This window comes from Lissotriton helveticus, chromosome 4_1, assembly GCF_964261635.1.
Source record: "Lissotriton helveticus chromosome 4_1, aLisHel1.1, whole genome shotgun sequence".
Classification (NCBI taxonomy): domain Eukaryota; kingdom Metazoa; phylum Chordata; class Amphibia; order Caudata; family Salamandridae; genus Lissotriton; species Lissotriton helveticus.
Window position 1 is genome coordinate 1,038,041,467 of NC_136063.1, and position 20,513 is coordinate 1,038,061,979.

The following is a 20,513-nucleotide window of genomic DNA, read 5'->3' on the forward strand; positions in this document are numbered from 1 at the left end:
AGAACTAGCCTTTGCAATAATGCTTCAAAACCTCTGGGTTTCTTATTTTCTGTGGCCACCTCTTTAATTATTCCCCACAATTTGACTTTTAAGTCCCTATATTTTGTTAAATAAGAGCTTTACATTCCTATCTAAATCTTTTTTTTATATTTGACACTTGAATGACCCTGTTGCTGCCTATGTTTTTATCCTTTTTTTATTATTTCACATAGCTGGCCAGTGCAAACCATTATGCAGAGAAAGCTATAAATGTTCCCAGGTAAGTCTCCTCAAGCCAGTCGTTAACAATTGATTACAATGGTCACATGAGGAACAGGACCCGTTCGGATGTTCTTCTTGAATTAAGTATGGTTTTCTGCTATTAGGACAATATTCATTGACAAGCTTCATCTCAGGACAGAACTATGTTATGCTTTGTATCCAGAGTTGGTGCTTGTCGAACGATCCAAAGGGTAAAATACTATTTATATTGTTCCACAGCTGGAGCTCGTTGGAGGTGCTTTCCACTGAATGTCAGTTAGAGTGCGTCTGAACGAGACAACAGCGGTGGCTTCTTTGGGCTATACAAATCTTCTAAAATAAACTTCAGTTGAATATATAACTTCCCTGCTTGAAGACATTTTCGCCATACAAACTAACCAAACTTATCTGCACCCACAAGTGCCCTTAAATACTAATTTGACATGTGACAGGTTTGAAAAATATACTTTACCACATTATCACAAAATCAAGACTCTAATAAGCAGCTTGAATGTTCCTCTTGAAAACTGATAAGCATCTTAAACTGCTCAATGACAGGGAGCTTATAGAACGGTGCATTTTATATTCACCAAATGGCTATCTTGATAAAGTCCTTGTTTAAAGGACAAAACATGAGCAGTGATTGTTCCTATATTATCGAGAAATCCCGACACACGAGTACGGAAAAGAAAACATGGACTAATGAAAAGGCTGAGGAACACTGAACCTTGTGTGTGCTGCTAGCTTTGTTGAAGAAAAAAATATAAAAATCAGTGAGTTGGATTTTATAAGCAGTTGCAAACCTATGATGGCTAATTACTTAACAACAAATCTTGAGAAATGTTAAACTTTTCCTAAGAACACAATGAACTTAAAAGCCAGGCCCTGCATGTACAATATGAAAATGCCGATATTAAGAATTGTCAAAGCAAAGTTACAGATCTTCATTTAAAACACTTTTCAAAAATACACATCTTTCTCAATATTAAAAGTATTTGACAGACTGAGTTCTGAAATAGCAAGCAATGTGCTAGGAACAGCCCAAAAGAACAAATTACTTACCTTCGGTAACAATATATCTGTAAGAAACATTAGTTAGTGAAAGATTTCTTACCTTAGAATTACCCCCAGGCGTCAGACTGGATACGGAAAGTTTTCGTCAGCAGGACGCCTGCGCGTCGGTAGACATTGTCGTGCGGCTCCACATACGTCGTTGGCGTCCTAGTCGCCAAGATGACATCGTTGGAGCTACATGGACACGCCCACATGCGCGGACGTCAGTTCTGTACATGACTATCCGCGCTAGGAACGCAGAGCCATGCAAAATACTGATCACTGGTGCATTGAAACTAGGGCCCTGAAAGGGATGACCTAAACTCTAGAAATCAGTTCGCATAACGGGGAAGATGGGTGGGGCGGTAAAGAATCTACCACTAACTAATGTTTCTTACAGATATATCGTTACCGAAGGTAAGTAACTTGTTCATCTGAAAGAAACACGTTAGTGATAGATTCCTACCTTAGAATAGATACCCCAGCAATACCAACCCCGGTGGAGGGTCTGCGAACCAAGATCACACCAGAAAGTCACGGAGAACAGAACGGCCAAAGAAGCAAACTCTCCGGACTTGACTGTGAAGGAAATAATGCTTAGTAAAAGTGTGGAGCGAGGCCCACATGGCTGCCTGACAGATGTCTTGCAGGGGGACATCACGTCCCAATGCAGTAGTAGCTGCTGTCGCACTGGTAGAATGAACGTGCAACCCTACCAGGGGTTCCTTTATAGGCAGAGAATAACAGGCCTTGATACACAAGACGACCTAGAGGGAGATCGTCCTCTTGTGTACAGCCCGGCCTTTCTTGGAACCTACGTAGCCAACAAAGAGCTGGTCCTCCACCCGGAACTGTTGTGTGCAATTCAGGTAGAATGAGAGCGCACGTTTTGGGTCCAGACTCTGGTGGAGCTTCTCTTCTTCTCTAGAAGAGTGCGGAGGTGGAAAGAAAGTGGGCAAGATCATAGTTTGCCTGATGTGGAAGGCAGTGACAACCTTTGTCAAGAAGGAAGGACGAGGGCGAAGCACAACCTTATGCGGATGAACCGGCAGAAAGGGAGGCTTACAGGAAAGAGCCTGAGCTCACTCATGCGCCTAGCTCAAAAGGAATACACATCAAATAAGTAATAACTAGATTCAAGTCCCACTGCGGCATAACAAATGGAATAGGAGGGAAAAGGTGTGTAATGCCTTTGAGAAATCTATTTACAACAGGGGACTTGAAAAGAGAGGGCTGATCAGGGAGCCTGAGAAAAGCAAAAATCGCAGAAAGGTAGCCCTTAATAGTGTCCAGAGCAGAGCCCTTCTGGGCCAGAGAAAGAAGGAACAAAAGGACTTGTGAAAGAGGGGCAGAAAGGGGATACACAGCCTTTGCTGTGCACCATGCCATACATTTGTTCCACCTGCAGGTGTATACCGATTTAGTGAAGGGACGCCTGGCTGTCAGAATGATATCACAGACTTCAGGAGGCAAGTCAAAAGGAATCAACTGTCCCTGCTGAACCTTCACGCATGTAGGTGTAGGCTGGACAGGTTCGGGTGGAGGACCATCCCCTGCTGCTGCGACAGAAAATCCTCCTGAAGAAGCAGTCGGATCGGGGTAGCTCGGGATACCAAACTGTTCGAGCCCAGTCCGGAGTCACAAGAATAACTTGAGCCCGGTCGTGCCTGATCTTCTTCAGCACTCTGGGTAGAAGTGGTTTAGGCGGAAAGGCGTACAATAGACCGCAGCTCCACTTTTGACGAAAAGCGTCGCCGAACGAGTGCCGCCTTGGAAATTCCAACGCGCAGAAGGGATGACATTGCGCGATCTCTTCGGTGGCGAATAGATCTTACCAAGGCTCTCCCCACTGTTAAAAGAGACCTTGGGCCACCGCCGAATGCAGACGCCATTCATGATCCATCATGCAGCTGCGGCTGAGTTTGTCGCCCTGGCGTTCAAGGAACCTGCCAAGTGTTGAACCGTCAAGGAAATGCCTTGACCTTCCAGCCATGTCCAGAGACGCAGAGCCTCCGGACATAGGGTCCACGACCCCACCCGCCTTGCTTGTTGCAATACCACATGACGGTGGTGTTGTCCGTGAACACCTGCACTACCCTCCCCTTGACAGAGGGAAGGAATGCCTTCAGTGCAAGTAGGATCACCCGGGGCTACAGAAAGTGGATATGGAGCCTGAACTCCGCCAGAGACCAGAGGCCCACTGATCTCCGCCTCTCCCATATGGCCTCCCAGTCCCCAGAGGGACGCTTTCGTCACCACTGTGTGCTCCGGTTGGGGGAAGGGAGAGGGATCGGCTGCTGTCCCAATGTTGGTTTGTGGGCCACCACTACAACTGCTGAGCAGTGCCCTCCAAGATCTGGACGTGCTCGGACAGGTCCCCTTGATGCTGTGCCCACTTGCTCTTCAGGTCTCCCACTGCAGAGCACGCATATGCCATCTGACATGATTGGTCAGCAGGATGCAAGAGGCCACGAGGCCCAGCAGCCTCAAGGTCATCCTGACCGAAACCCAGGACAAGGGCCGAAAGATAGGAATCAAAGCCCGAATTTCCCGGACTTGCTGTTCGGGAGGATAAACCCGAAACTGCGCTGTGTCCAGAACCACTCAGATAAAGAGGAGCTTTTGAAAGGGAACCATGTGCGACTTTGGGCACGTTGATAGAGAACCCCAGCAAATGCAGGAGTTCGGCCGTAGTCTGGAGGTGGGAGACGACTGCCTGGGGCGAGCCCGCCTTCAACAGCCAGTCGTCGAGATAGGGGAAGACTGAAACCCCTGATCTGTACAGATGAGCTGGGACCACCGCCATCACTTTCGTGAACATCCGAGGGGCGCTTGTAATGCTGAAAGGGAGCACAGTGAACTGATAGTGCTTATGGCCTACCGTGAACCGCAGGTAACGCCGGTGGGCCTGCAGGACTGGGATATGAAAATAGGCATCCTGCGAGTTCAACATTACCATCCAGTCATGCGGGTCTAGGGCAGACAAGACCTGAGCAAGTGTGAGCACCCTGAAACTCTTCTTCCGGAGGAAGCGATTGATGTTGCGAAGGTCTAAGATAGGACGCAGGTCCTTGTCCTTCTTTGGAACCAGGAAGTAGTGGGAGTAACAACCACAACCTACTTCTGGCATCGGAACGCGCCCAATGGCCCACTTGGCCAAGAGGGCTGCAACTTCCTGTTGGAGAAGTACCAAGTGATCCCCCGACATGCGGTGGTACTGAGATGTCGTGACTGGAGGGGTAGTCTCGAAGGGGAGGGAGTACCCCCTTTAGACTATTTGCAAAACCCACTTGTCCGAAGTGATGGTGCGCCAGTAGGGGAGGTGATGGCGAATCCTGCCGCCCACTGGCATTTAGTTGGCCTGAAACACCGGATTAGGAAGGTTCAGAGGCAGTGGCGGCAGGGGAGGTGCTGGACTGACCCGCCTGCTGGCCCCATGACCCACCTCGGCGGGTCCCACGCCCGCGGCTGCGCTGAGACTGCTGCTGCGCAGGCCTGTGGCTCTGAAACTAACAAGTTTGGGCGCCCCTTCCTTGGCCAGGGAAGGAGGCAGAAGCGGAAGGAGTGTGCGTGGCCGAAAGGCCTAAGGACTTGGCCGTAGCCCGTGAGTCTTTAAAACGCTCCAACGCACTGTCTGCCTTTTAGACAAAAAGGCGAGTGCCATCAAAGGGCATGTCCATCAGAGTGTTCTGGACATCCCCGGAAAAGCCAGTTGTCCTCAGCCAGGCGGCTTAGCACCACTGTCGTGAAAATCGCCCTGCCTAGCGAGTCAGCGGTGTCAGGGCCACAACGAATTGTGAACTTGGCTGCATCTCTCCCCTCAGCAATAGCTTGGGAGAGCACCGTCCGGCCCTCCTCCGGACACTGAGGCAACATCTGCGCAACCGTGTCCCACACAGAATGGGAATAACGACCCAAGAGGCAAGCGGTGTTAACAGACCGCAGCCCTGAATTGCCGAAAGTAAACATTTTCTTGCCAAACTGTTCCAGTTTCTTGGATTCCCTATCTGGAGGAGCAGAAGGGAATGCGCTTGGGGACGCAGAGGCTTGGACGACCAAGCTCTCACGGGTTGGGTGTTGGGAGAGGAAAATGGGGTAGCCTGGGGCCGGGCGATGGTGTCGACCACGTTCTTATCCACAGGAGCCCCTGTGTTGGGCCTGGACCAGGTGCCCAAAAGAACGTCCGGAAGTGAGTCATTAAAGGGCAGCAGCGGCTCCGTAGAGGAAGACGCTGGCCGGAGCACTTCGGTCAGGAGGTTAATCCTGACGGCCACCATAGGGAACTTGAGGTGGAGAACCTCGGCTGCTCTACGCAACATCACAGACCGTAGCCACGGTAGAAGGAGACATGGTGCCAGGTTCTGGAGTAAAATACATGTCACTTGCATCCTCAAAATCCACTTCCCAGTCCGGGTCTAACTTGCACTGGGCTGCGAGTGGGTCCTCAGACCCCTCCCAGTCCTCCTCTTCCTTCCCAACCTGCGGGGCAGGTGGAAAAAAGGGAGGCGGATGGAGAAAGGGATAGAAAATCCCCATCTGCGTCTGTATCGGCGTCGATCGACACCGGTGTGGTGCCGTCTCCACGTCGGGGTGGAAGCCGGGGATGGTGCCGTAGACGTCAATGTAGGTCGTACAAGGCCACCCGACATCAGTTGGGATCCATGCATCGATCCATAGGGATCTCGCGGCATTGAGACCAAAGTCGTCCACGATGTCGGGGCCGGCGACGAAGAGGAGCGAGGACCCCCAGTCGGACCCGCGGGGCCCAAAGGCATGCCTCGGGGCCCTTTGGGCTAAAAAGGCGGCCCATGGCGGACAGGAAGTACTGTAGCTGGGTTGGAGTCGCCGACTAACCTGGGAAGGGTGGGCAGGCCGTCGGCAACTGTGCAGGCTCCTCCGGCACCACCTGCACCCTTAGCCATGTTGCGCGACAGGCTAGGGGAAGGCGAAGAGCGACAACGCTTCTTCGACTTCTTGTGCTTCACCTTACCTGACTCCGAGTGCGAAGACTTCGTTGAACAATGGTGGTGGAGGCTCCGCGACCGGTCCCTCGACCTCCCAGGGGACCGGGACCTTGAACGGCGCAGAGCTGACTCCTGGGCCTCCAGTAACTTTCAGGACCGCTCCAGTCAAGTTTTTGGAGCCATGGTCCGGCATTCGGGGCACGACTCGGAGTCGTGGTCGTGCCCCAGGTAGTAGAGACACTCTCGGTGCGGGTCCATCACCGACATCGTGCGGGGACAAGCCGCACAAGACGTAAAACCGGGCATTCCTATACACCAGGAGTCGGACAAAAAAAAAAAAAAAAAAAGAGACAAAAGTCCCAAAAATAACCCAGTCAAAAATTGACTGGGGGTAACAGTTCTGCGCTTGATTGTGCAGAAAAAGAAAGAATTGACGTCAGCGCGCGTCTAAATAGATCTGGCGTAGTCATGTTGGCGACTACGACACCAATGACGTACGCGGTGCCGCATGTCGACACCTACCGACGCGCAGGGGTACTGCTGACGAAAACCTTCCGGATACTGTTGTGCGCCTGGGGGTAATTCTAAGGTAAGGAATCTATCACTAGCGTGTTTCTTTCAGATAATATTTGTCCTGGCATAGCAATCAACTGCCCTATGAGCAAACCACGAACTGTCACGTCACACATTTGCTCAAGATGTAACCATTAACTATGCTTGAAGTTTACAATATGAAGTACATTTGTGCTATTTTACCATGTTGCCTATACTCTACAATAGCAGGTTCCTGCCAACATCAGAGAAAACAGAGAGCGAACATTGATTATTGTACTTACTCTGGATCGGGATCATACTTCAAAACAATGCTACCCATAGCTGGAAATAAAAAGGATAAATGCGTATTAACAGTGGTTTACAAACAACGGATTATGAACCTAATATGAAGTTTGTACATTAACAAAAGTGGATGCATTAATTCAAATCACATGCCAAGCAATTACAAAAACAGACGTACAACTGCCAGACCAAATTACTGCACTCAATTATGTGTTCATATTTGATACTTTCTCAACTCTCAAAAAGTGGAAACAGAGCCACCTTATGTGCAATATTAACAAAAAGGCCAATAGAGATCATATACAATGACAAATAAAGCAGGTTTGTGTAAACAAAGTGGAATTTGGCAATTTTCTTTAAGCAACCTGGAAATACCAACGCATTCAAGGCTTCAGGAAAGACATTGCCAGCATATTCTCTGGTACTGGATCTCTGAGGATGTTCATGAAATGTTAGAAGCCAGGGAACGCGAACTCCAAGCTGACGGATATAGTAAGCTCCAGCAATAAATGTATACATGAAAGGAAGGCCCAACCACTGTAGATGCATAACTATGGTTGTTATTAATAAACAATATATAAATAAATGCATTATAAGTGAAGAGTTAAGTAAAATAACGGACCAACGTTCTACCCTTATGTCCTTGGGCCCCCCATTTGCAAGGTTTTAAAAGCTTACAACACACAAAACAAATTTAAAGATGTGCGGGATACAACACCTAAGATGGCTGCATTAAACAGGTTTCACAGGACCATCTGTCCTTGGAGATGGTGTCTATAAAGTAAAGCAGGCAGATGGTATGATGTTGGGACAGGAATGTCCCCTGCATGGCATACAAGGTTGCCGCCTGACCCAGGCGCCAAACTGCTTGTGTATCTGGTAGTCTGACTTTTTTTCATTGATGCGGTCACTCTGAACTAAGCGTGTGCACAAAAGGCCTAGGCCTGTCCTGGGCTATGAGATGTCCTTGAATTGTCCTGTGACCTGGAGGATCAATCAAAGCATGCCATCATTGCTGACAGCATACTATTGTCCCTATCATTGGTTTAGAACACACACTGACGGTGGCAGCTTAACATGACTGAGAAAACCAATAGTGTACCAAAAACTTTTTATGTGGTTCACTTGGGTTGAGACCTACTGTCTCTCCATGAAAACGTCTGCTTTTATGCTCTTACCCAAACCGTTCCACTAATGTCTTGAGTGTGTGTTTCTGTATGTAGCCAGTGTAGCACATGTATGGAGTCTGAATGAGCCAGAGTAATAAAGTTCAGAGGGAACCATTTTGGAGATCCCAAGCCTGGCCTAGCAAAAGATGGACGTTGAGGACTATACTCCCAGACAATGGAAGTGTCTTCCTTACATTTCTGCAGCTGGAGGAGGGAGACCAGACACGGAAGTGAGGACAGAGATTCCTTTAGAATTTTGAGGGCTTTTTGTTAGCAAAAAGCTGTTGCTGATTAGTCTTCCTGAGAATTGGCATTTGGTGAATGGTAGGAATGAAAAGTGAGTTTGCAGACTATTGTAAAAGATGAGCAAGTCTTTAGGTGTGACCTGGCTTTTTGTCTTTCCCCAATGACAGCCCGGTACAGAAAACGTTCACCCCTCTGAGCCTTTGATGTGGGTGCTCCAGTATAAATACAGCCCCAGTGCTACCTGCTGTCTCCATCTACAAAAAGGCTGTCTGGAGGATAGCCTGGGAAGGAAACTTGAAAGTAGACCCACCCAGACCGGTTCAATAGTTTGAGACAGTGGAATCATTTCCCCTGTCTGAAAGTTTTGTATAAAAATGGGATCCAAACCACCTCACTTGGTTCCACTTCTAAGTCCACAATATCCATGAAAATGAGCACTCCGCAGAGTACTTCCAGGACTGCTGTGCAACTATAACTAGTATCTGCTTGAGAGCCAGTCTGGCAAAGGTGAGGGGACATCACCTAGTCTGGATCTCTTTCTGAAGGAGTTGTGTACCTGTACTGAAGTACCTTGAAGCTTGCTGGGAAAGGGAAAGCTCATGCCTGGCCAGCAGGGGGAAATATTGTAAAAGGGAAAGAGGAAGGTCCAGCACATCCCTGGTGGTTGTGGCACAGCCAGGATTAAGCAGACTGCCAAGAGCGATCCAGGGCGGCCATGGTGCTCCGACTCCAATTCCTGGCATGAACTTCAAAACTCAGACTGCGTGATTGCCAAAGGGCCAGTGGGCTGCAATCACAATAACACAGAGGACCCAGACTGGGCTGCATCTGCCATGTTGCTGAAGGATGAGGCAGGAATATATCTGCCTACATTTCTGAAAGCCCAATCAGAGCTATGTCTGCTGAACAGTCGACTCAGACATGAGCTGCAACTACAGATGGCAGATAATCACTTCCAAGCAAGTGGGGATGGCATCTCTTCAGGACTACCGATCTACAGACCGCATGCGTTGTAGCTGAGGAGGCCCCATCCAGGCAAGCGGACCAGGCCCTCAACCACAAGAAGGATGTTTGGTGGATGTGTTGCTGCATGCGACCTGTGACTAGCCTGATGAACTGCAACAAACACCTGCCAGTGTTCCACAGCCTTTTACAACTGAGCAGGAGAACATCATCAAAAAAGACCTGTGAGATCCTTAGGAGAACATCATCCAAAAAGACCTGTGGGATCCTTAGGACAAGCGAAGAGGTAAGAAAGAGTGAGTGAACTGCATCTGAGCCTGAATCCCACTACTCCTGATCGCCCTACCAGCAAGGGTAAACCCATTACCCAAATAGAGAGTGCATGCGAGGGAACAGCATGGGTGTAGTGTCCAGAGACAATGATGGATAGGATCAATAATGTGTGTAATAATTAGGTGTTTTGTTGGATTTCTGAGGTCGGACCTCGAATACCCCCGCCCTACCACCATGAGAAGCCTGTGACTCCTCACCCTCGCTTCCCTGAGGTACAAGTGCAGTCAGGGTTGTACTTGGCCAAGTTTGCATAGCCATAGTAAGACAGACAAAATGCACCAGTGGCAAACTACCTTAACCCTCACAGTTGAGTTACAGTTGCTCCTGTCTGCTGCGTGGACCCCCAAATAGTGACATGGTATTTACGGCAAATGCCAGCCAACTACTTCACAATACTGGTCAGGAAGCCTGGAGAAAGCACAGTAAGACCAATGCCTCCCACAATTCTAACTGAATTCTGTAATGGATCAATGGATATACATTTGGAAATACAGAATACCATTAAGTTAGTGGGAGCATAACCCCAATAGGTTGCAGATCCCAGAGATTCCGGGTATCAAAGTTACAAAGCATCTACCCTCCTGGAAGAAGGCTGATCAACCTTTGAGAAAGGCCTCGCGCTGGGAGGAAACATGTCTTCGCATTTTCATTAACTTTTGATCTGTTTTAGCTAGAAACAGATGTTTTCAAAACATGCAGATTAGGCTGCAGTTGATACAATATGTGGCAAATACAAATCCACACTGATGTGGTAAAAAATCACAGTCACAGAATTGGATGCTCGCAGCAGCCCTACCTAAAGTAAGGAATTTGGAAGACATGCCAGGAGATCCACGCCCCTGAAAGGCGGAGTCAACTCTACTCCAGCTCCGATGACCTTCTAGAGGAAAAGTCCTTCCTGATCTAGGCTCGTTGACTTCTCAAAAACCATAGACCAAGATTGTCCCTGTGCTTGTGGCCAACCATGCCCCCCACCCGTACGTACTACAGAACTGAACTCCAGCCGTTCCCACCCAGCAGCCTGCCCTAAATGTCCCCACGCCGCTGCCATGGCAGTTTTCGGTTCAGCATATTTTATCCATAATTGCTGTGTTTGGTTCTCGAGTTAGACCCGCGCTTCCTTGGGGTACATTTAACTCCATTATAATGGGGCGACATTTCACCCCAAACCACTGGCACAGCCGATACTGCCTCTGCATCAATTCATTTATCAATTATTTTCCATTTTGCTAATTTGTCTCCAAAAACCATCCATACATTATTCAATTCGAAGCTGTTCAAATCTGCATGCAAGGAAATGCATTTTCCAAAGATTCTCATGTTCTAGTTGTGCCATCCGAACCTCTTTACAAGAACACGTACGAGCGCAAGTTTATCATAGCAGTTTATTAAAACCCCAATGCATTTCAGGACACTCGGGCCCTTCGTCAGGGGCCACTGAAAAGGAAAATAAAACATGTATTATTGTTCTATTCCTCCATGTTTGTACAAAAAAGATATTGATGTTAATTATATTTCTCTTCTCAGTCACTAGCTTTCATTAAATTCAGTACTCTAATTCGCAACATTTCCATGAACAACCTTTTAATATTTCTGGCAGAACTCGATCCCTTCCCTTTACTTAACTTCATATAACTCGGTGTCAATCCATTTCTGTCTCCCATCTCGTAAACGCTTTCACTCCCCCTCCCATCATTCTACTCTGTTCATACACTATCCATTCAGATCCCTCATTTAACAACAACAGCAAACTAGTTCAGTTTCACCCCTTCTCAATCTCCTTTGTACTAGCTCCCCACTCCCTACACCAAACTCACCCCTGTACTTCCTCCCACTCCACTCTCCTCAATCCTCAATCCGCACTTGTGTGTTGTACATTTTACTCTAGTAATATCAAGAAAGGACTAGCTTAGTTGTGTTGGCGAGACTCAGAGGGTACGTCTGTGGGCAAACCATTTGGTTTGATCATGAAGCCCTCACCCACCAACCTAGTTGGTGGCATGCTTCATCATCGGGCCCACCACAGTGACACCGAATGTGTCCCGGGTGTGCTGCGACTCCAGATTACTGAGGGGCTGGTATACTTACTGAGTGTGCTGTGATAAGTGGGTGTGAACGTGATGTTTAAAAGCTATGCAGGTAGTCCCAGTTCCCGAGTGTATAAGGATAATTTTAATGTCTGGGCCCCTGCTAGCAGATAAAAAGGCAAGTAGACGTTGTGGAGTGAATTATGAGCTCCTACGTCCTATGTGGTCTACATGTTTCAGCCAGGCCTTTTGTTTACATCTGGCTTTCCTCAGGACCAATGAGTATGTGTGGGTGATAAAGTAAATAAACTATATTAAGTGGTTGGTGTGTGTTAAGAAAGTGTCGCACTCGCTAAGGTGCTATACGTGTTAGAGCGGGATTCCCTCTGCTTTACTGTACATATAACATAAAGACACAAACAGACATACAAGGTAGAGTCAATGAGAATTGTATTCTTATAACACAACATGTTGCCGGCTTCTAAGGTGCGTGAACGACCTAGAGCGGCAGGTAGAACGTGGCCATGAGGATTTACATGGCAGATGTGATTATAGCGTTATTTTACAACTTAGTGGCGGTGGTGGGCTAAACAGCGATGCGAGCGTAGCGTGAGGTGCAGGTAAGTATAATACATATTTCCTCACACTTGCTATTTGCTGTTAAAGCCTCCTGGGTCACCTGGCAGGGAGAGAAGACCCTAGGCATTGTAAAAAGGCATAGGTTAGGGCTGAACCTGTGGAAGAAAGATACTGCTGCTTACCCTGATCGTAGAGGTGAATCAGCATGGTTACTCACGGAATTGCCAATCTGCGTGCTCCTGCGACCTATCGTCCTGCTCCGGTGTCCCGAGTGAGAGTTAGGAGCTTCTAGGGCGGGTTTAAATAGCCTGTTTCATTCGAGGGGCCTGGGGCAGGAATGAAAATAGTGAGTGTGGTCGCGCAGAGAGCGTAGAGTCATCTCCCGTACTGCGCATGTGTGCGCGATCAGTGCTGGTAGCGATCAGTGCTGGTTGCGCGCATGCGTGGAGTAGAGACTCTGTACTGGAGCGCTTGCGCAATAAGTGCTAATGAGGTTTCAATGGTGGTGGCAGCGCTAGGGGGTAACCAACCATGTTGCGGTCAAGTTAAAAGATGGGACTATTTGCCAATCGTGTTGGGGACTGGAGGGTGAATTAAAAATAAGAAGAGATTAGAAGGGTTTAAAAGTAGTACAGACTGGGGACAGACCACGCGTCAGAACAAATCTAGGAATAGAACAAGGGGCTGGTTAGTTTGACAGCGCATTCCACGGAATGGAATCATTGAGCCCCTCTATATGTGTAGAGAGGCGGTATATCCAGCGCTGTTCTTTGGTAAGGAGAGTTTTCTCATTGCAGTCAGATACTGCGAATTGTTCAATCACTGTCCATGTAAAGTCATTTGGGGTGTGATTTTGGGTGAGGAAGTGTTGTGTCAGTTTACTGATGTTTTTGCCACAGCGCATGGTGCTTCTGTGCTCTGTCATCCTGGTCCTGACTTTTCGGGTGGTCATGCCAATTTATCTGAGACCACACCGGCATGTGATGAGGTACACAAGATTGGATGAATTACAATTGGTAAACTGGCGTTGTATCCAGGTTTTGCCGTGTTCCAGGGAAAGTGTCTTGGAAGGGGTGGTCAAATGACAGACACTACAGTTGTTACAAGGTTGGTGGCCTGTTATTTTAGGTAGGCCCCATGCGTTTAAGATCGTGTTGCCTGTCGTCCGGGGATTTTTCTTAGGTCTTGTGGACACCAATTGATCTTTAAGGTTCTTTGCTCTTTTGTAAGCGAACCGTGGTGGCTCCCACTCTCTAGTGCCAGAATTAATGATTTTCCAGTTTTTGCGGATTATGTTGGATACCTGGTTTGAGGCTGTGTTGTAGGTGGTGACGCACGTCAAGGTGGGCGTTTCCGGTGGTTTGACGAGGGTTTCCAAGAGTGCTTCTCTATTCTGGTTGCGTGCTCTTTTGCAGGTTTTCGAGATGATTCTGGTGGGATAGCCTCGATCCTCAAGTTTGTGGACTAGTGCCTTGGACTGTGATTTAAAATCCTGAATATTGCTGCAATTACGTTGTATGCGCAGAAATTGACCGAATGGTAAATTCTCCCTGAGCGGTCTGGGGTGGAAACTGTCAAATCTCAGTAATGAGTTCCGCGATGTTGGTTTATAGTGTGTGGTGGTTGTCAGGCCATTCTGTTCAGCTCTGATATTGAGGTCTAGGAAGGCGAGTTTAGTGGGACTGCTAGTGCAGGTGAACCGAAGGTAGGAGTCGCGGTTGTTAATCCATGTTAGGAAGTCATTCAATGTGTCCTCATTGCCTTCCCAGATAATGAAAATGTCGTCGATGTAGCGACGCCAGGTTACGATGTTTGCTGAGTAAGGGTTGGTGGGGGCATTAATATGCGTCCGTTCAAATTGATGAACGTACAGCCCCGCCACGCTGGGGGCAAAAACACTCCCCATAGAGGTTCCGTTGGTCTGGAGAAGGAAATTACCCTCATATTCGAAATAGTTCTTTCAACGCGAGGGCAGCGCAGTCCAGGATGAAATGACGCGGAGTTCGGTGTTGCCAAGCGTTCTCCATCAGGACATCATGGAGTACTTTTAGGGTGGCATCCTGTGGTAGACTTGTGTACAAGCTCTCTATGTCTAATCCGACAAGGAGTTGCGTGTCTGGGTTGAAGCTGATGTCTTTAATGATGTTTAGAAGATGTTTTGTGTCCTGGATGTAGGATGGTGTCTTTTGAACAAGCGGATTGAGATAGACGTCACAGAAGCGTGATAGTGGTTCTAGAAGGGAATGGATGCCCGACACGATGGGTCTGCCTGGGGGCGGAGTGACCCCTTTGTGCACCTTGGGCACTGTATAAAAGTAGGGTACTCTGGCATTTTGTGTACAGAGGTAGTCCGCCTCCTGTTTGGATATGTAGTCTGCATCACTGGCCTCTTTTATGAGCTCGTTGATTTTCTTCTGTAGTTCTTCGGTGGGATCTTTTTGTAGACATTTGTAATTACGTGTGTCGCTTAGGAGTCTGCGACATTCAGTGTCATAGTCGCTCTTGTTCATGACCACAATCCCTCCCCCTTTATCCGCTGGTTTTCTAATGCGGGTGGGATCATTTTGTAGACGCTTGACAATCTCCCTGTCCTGGTGGGAGAGATTATTAAATGTATTTTTGGGTTGTAGTTTCTCTATCTCAGAGTATACTGCAATTTCGAATGTGGTAATTTCCACTGGTATGCTGGCTGGTGGGGGGGTGAAATTGGACTTTAGTCTTAGGCCAGTTTCATTGGTGTTCTCTGTGTCATCACTTGGTTTCTCCTTGTTTTCGAAAAAGGCTTTCAGTTTAAGTTTTCTAAAAAACTCGGCTAGCTCAACATGGAGTTTGAAGGTGTCCAGTCTGGTGGTGGGGACAAAAGAAAGTCCTTTGTTGAGGACGGCAGTTTCTTCATTCGTCAGAGGTACATCAGAGATGTTGAATACCAAGGGGCTGCTGGTCTGTGGTGTTATCTGCTGGGTCCTGCTTGTTCCCGGGATTTGTTCCGTGTGTTGGAACTCACTGGGTCTTCTTCTGTTGCCCACTGCACCGGTTGGGGGGCCACTGTACTTGTTGGGGGGGGATTCCTTCTCTTGCCGCGAGGTCTGCGGCCTTGGCCTAAAAAAGGGTATCTCTGGTTTTGGTTGTTTTGGTAGTACGGCATCTGTCCCGGGGCATACAGTGGTGGGTATCCAAAGTATGGGGGTGGCATTGGTCCAAAGGGTGGTGGCCCAAAGTTTTGGTGTTGTGGGGGTCCTTGCCAGGGTTGTTGCCAGTGTTGGCCTCTGCGTCCTCTCCCTCTGGTTTTGTAGGATCCTGTGCTGGAGCCGCTCGATATAGAGCTGTTGTCTCCTGAGCTATCTGTGCCTTTTGTAAATGCAGTGTACTCATCATCAGCATTGGGGTAGGTCTTTAAGTAGCTGAAGTTTTTGAGATCTTTTTCAAATTTCTTGATCTTAGTTTGGGTAAGGTATTCACTGTATTCATTCATTTCACGATTTTGGTCATCCAGCTTTTTCTTGTAACCTGTGAGTGTGGTTCTGAAATGAGTTTCTGTTGCCTGAATCTCTATAATGACAGCATCTGACAGGCGTTTAGCAGTTTTAATAATGAGTATGAGCCAGTCCCTGGTGCAGTGCCAGGCTATCTGTGCCCAATCCTTTCTGAAGGTGGCGTCATCAAGGAAAATTCTGGGTGCGTTGGTAACCAGAAGGCCTCTAGGTGCTGTGTTGGTGCGGAGATATTGTGCAAGGATAACACCATGTAAGATTGTTCGTATTCTATTCCGTTTTTTCTCAGTGAGTGTCCCAGTCTGTAGTCTGTGCTATGGTAGTAGCTGTGTTAAAATCTGCCAGGAGGGAGGGGTCGGCGAGGATTTCGCTGACATCATCCTCAGTGAAGGTTAGGCCTGTGTTTTCTGCCATGTTGTATAGGTTGAGTATCTCTCGCAGCTGTGCGCTGCCTAGTATCAGCAAATCAAAATGGAGAGAGAGGACTAGATAGGCTAGTCCGGATCCCCTGTTTTATATGTAGTAATATCAAGAAAGGACTAGCTTAGTTGTGTTGGCGAGACTCAGAGGGTACGTCTGTGGGCAAACCATTTGGTTTGATCATGAAGCCCTCACCCACCAACCTAGTTGGTGGCATGCTTCATCATCGGGCCCACCACAGTGACACCGAATGTGTCCCGGGTGTGCTGCGACTCCAGATTACTGAGGAGCTGGTATACTTACTGAGTGTGCTGTGATAGTGGGTGTGAACGTGATGTTTAAAAGCTATGCATTTTACTCTGCCTTATTGTAATAGATGACAGCAGACGTGTCTAGTGCAGAATAAATGGGAGCCTGGATTTATGGCCCGGCACTTCCGTTTATGGGACGCCGGGCCCATTGTGCGGGGGATGGATGGCCAGCTGCTGCCTGTGCGCAAAGCACCGCGTAAGGCGGAGGGAAATGGATGGACTGCGCACTTCATAACGCCCCGGCCCGTCAGCGGCGAGGGCTAATAGTAATGCGTGTCATTACACTTGAAAACGTATGTTCGGCGCATCCATCACCCGCCGCAGCGACATTTATCCTCCCAGGCCCTCATTAATGCAGCACCCTCATTGAATACTATGATGGATTCTGGGCTGCGCATAGTCTTCTTTTCTGTCGCCTTAGGATTGACCACTTGCGCAGAGGACAAACTGCAATGTCTGAAGTAGCTGAATAGCTAGCTTGGTGGGTTAATGAGGGTGCATCCTGCGTGCCTTCTGAACATCACAGGTGCAATTCCCAAGTGCTTACAATGCTTTTGCCTGAAACCATGGTCGCTAAAACAAGTTACGTAGAATTGGGTCATATTAAAGGTTTACATTTGTAGCGCTACGAATCTATGATGTTCTGGTTGTAAGCGCTATGAAAGAAACTAAACTTTGTAGCGCTATGAAGTTAGGAGGTTGCAAGCGCTATGTAACAAACTCATCACTATGTTCCTGTGTAGCTGAGTTTGTGCTATATATGTTACGTGCATGCGTTCTTATCTGAAAAGTACTGTGGCACAGAAGCCAAATGTAACTATAACAAGCACAAACGTGAACACAGAGTGTCTCCAGAAAAGACATCACAGCGCGACGGAGCCAGAGTTGAAGAATTGAATTCATGAAATGCAGAATATCTACTTGCGAGTCCGAAATCCTGGACCATATTTCAACATATATGTTGTCCAAACTCAATAAATAGAAGACACGCCCAACTAAGCAACAATTCTTTAATATTGAAACAGTCAACTCGGGAAAAAAAACAGAACATCTGGCTGCGAGTACCATTGCAACAATCTAAGGACAAGTAAAAGCAAGAAATGCTTGCTTAGCACTAAACTACGCAAGGCATATAAGCCTACTCCTGACATTTTGAATTACAGAAAGCTGCATTATCCCATCATGCCCAGCACAGAACCGTGTGGTATGTTTTTAGCTCACATAAGAATGTAATTAACCCAAGTTCAAAGCTGCTGTCACAAGTTTCGGTAAGGCAGATAAGGTTTTTAATTAATTTGGAGAGAAGTTAGAAATGTTCCCTTTTTCAACGGATTCACTAGCATAGTCATAAAAGGAAGAAAGAATAGCAAGCTAACTCACTTATGGCCACGGTACTGAGGTTTATAAAGTGAAGCCTGGCACACTAATGTGTACGTTCAAACAACACTGGTTGGCAAAGGTATGAACTGCCCTACATGTAACAACCCCACAAATGGCAGCATTTGACATCAAAACATCCCTTGTAGAGTTGATCCTTGACTTAAACAACAACCTACTAGATTTCCCATAAGCAACTATACAAGAATCTATTCCTCTAGCTGCAGTCTACATCTGGGAATGCAGATGGGAAGCACAGCTATCTGAAGAAGGTCCAGTACCACGAATGGACAGTCAAACCAGAGCAATTAAGATAAACCTGGTGTTCTGTGTCTAAATTAACCAATTACTTACTTTGGTAATGCTCTTTATGGTAAAGATTCTATATAACCAAAGATCCTTCACCTTTTGAATATTCCCCAAGCGTCAGATGGAATCTGGAATCCTTTTTCTACAGTACCTGTGTGTGCAGGAAGGTGGCTCTGTGCAGATCCACTCGAATGCCATTTCAGTGACGACATGCAGAGTCACATCAGAGAGCTGACCAGACACCAAGCCCCTACAGCAAAATGATGGACCAGTGTGCAGAATCCTAGACTTGGGATCTTATAAATGGTTTGAGTCCAATTCACGGAATGGGGAGATGGGAGGGTCAGTGAGGAATCTCAGTTTGATCCAGTATTTACCAGAGAGAGAGTTACCGAAGGTAAGTAACTTGTTCTTCTGATAAAGATTTCTAACTGCAGATTCCTCACCTTCTGAATAGATACGAGGGCAGCACCTGTTCGGAGGTGGGTATGTGAATTGGCTCAAACCAATAAGTCCTGTAGAGCTGAGCAGGCAAAATGCCCGTCCTGGAAAACCAGGCTGTCCGTACAGTAGTCCTCCATGAATGTATGGTGTGACACCCACATTACAACCTGGCAAATGCCCAGGACAGAATCGCCACATCCCAGTGCATTGCCGGTTTTTGTGTCAATTAGGCCTACAAAAAGCAGATCATGCCCCTCACGTTCTTTGGTACAATCAAGGAAAAAGCTCAGCGATCTTTTGGGTTCTCACCATTGAAGTCTCTACCGTCTCCTTTGAGGGGTGAGGCGGGGCATAGAATGTCAGCTGGATGATGGTTTGGATGAAGTGGAACGGCATCAGAGCTTTCAGCAAGTTAGATACTCACGTCCGTAGAACCAGCCTGTCTGGGTGGTGGTGGTGGTGGTGTTGTATGGCGGGTTAATACAATGATCTTGAAGCTCACTCACTTGCCACACCGAGGTGATGGCAAGAAGGATCGCCATCTTATTTATTTATTTATTTGCGAGTTTTTATAGCGCTATGAATAGACTCCCGAAGGAGTATCTCCGCGCTGTTGGCAACCAGTAACGCAACTGACAAAGAGCATTTTAATTAAGAGAGTGCTGTGGGGTTCAGAGTCCAGCAAATGAACAACTAAACTGAGCTAAACAGAAAGGTTTTCAGACATTTTCTGAATTGAAGGTGGTTATGACACTGTCTTAGTGAGAGTGGGAGGGAGTTCCAAAGATTGGGACCTACTACAGACAAGGCCCTACCACCTAGTCTGGATTTGGTTATCCTAGGAACATTCAGTAACAACTGGTCACTGGATCTAAGGGATCGAATAGGGGCATAAGGAACAAACTTGCTGGCTAGGTACTCTGGTCCCAATTGATTAAGTCCCTTATGGATAACGCAGCAGGTCTTAAACTTCACACGTTGGCGTATTGGTAGCCAGTGTAATTTTTGAAGTAATGGTTTTGAGGGGGATCTAGGGGGTACATTTAACACCAGCCTAGCTGCGGTATTTTGCACCACCTGCAAACGGTCTAGAACCTCCTCATTTGCACCTGCCAGAAGACCGTTGCAATAATCAAGTCTGCTTATGACCAGAGCTTGAACTAAGGTTTTCCTATGAGAGTCAGGGAGAAAAGGAAAAATCCTACGGAGCAGACCAATCGCATGGAAACAAGATCCCACAGTGATATTAACATTATGCTTCATGGTCAGCTCCGGCTCCAATCTGACTCCCAGATTCTTGATTACTGTTTTGGGCTCAGGAACTGGGCCCAAGTCTGAAGGCCACCAATCGGGGGACCATTGAATCCTGGCTTCCCCGAAGAGCATCACCTCCGTCTTTCCAACGTTACATTGAAGGAGGTTGGAGGACATCCATCTAGCAACTGCCTTCATCCCATCGGAAAAAGATTGTATTATTTCCGGGGAAAGATGTTTAAAAGGGAAGAGCAGCTGCGTGTCGTCAGCGTAGGACACTGGATAGAATCCAAAAGCTCTAGTAACATCTGCCAAGGGAGCCACGTAGGTATTAAATAAAGTCGGGCTCAAGCAAGAGCCCTGTGGTACTCCCTTGGTGATGTTGACCTCTTCCGACCTAAACTCACCCATGCTGACAGATTGGGTGCGGTTGGAGAGGAAGCTCTTGATCCAGTCCAGTGCCCTGCCGCCGATTCCACTCCTGGACAGTCGTTCG

The 20,513-nt window shown here is 47.5% G+C and overlaps 1 protein-coding gene across 1 annotated transcript in view; it reads right to left on the reverse strand.

Moving 5' to 3' along the window:
* Positions 1-20,513, reverse strand: part of NSUN2 (NOP2/Sun RNA methyltransferase 2) — a 506,360-nt gene that overhangs the window by 40,881 nt on the left and 444,966 nt on the right. Inside the window, exon 18 of the mRNA XM_078687631.1 lies at positions 7,094-7,133. Coding sequence (XP_078543757.1) covers positions 7,094-7,133 — 40 coding nt within the window. The remainder of the gene's footprint in view (positions 1-7,093; positions 7,134-20,513) is intronic.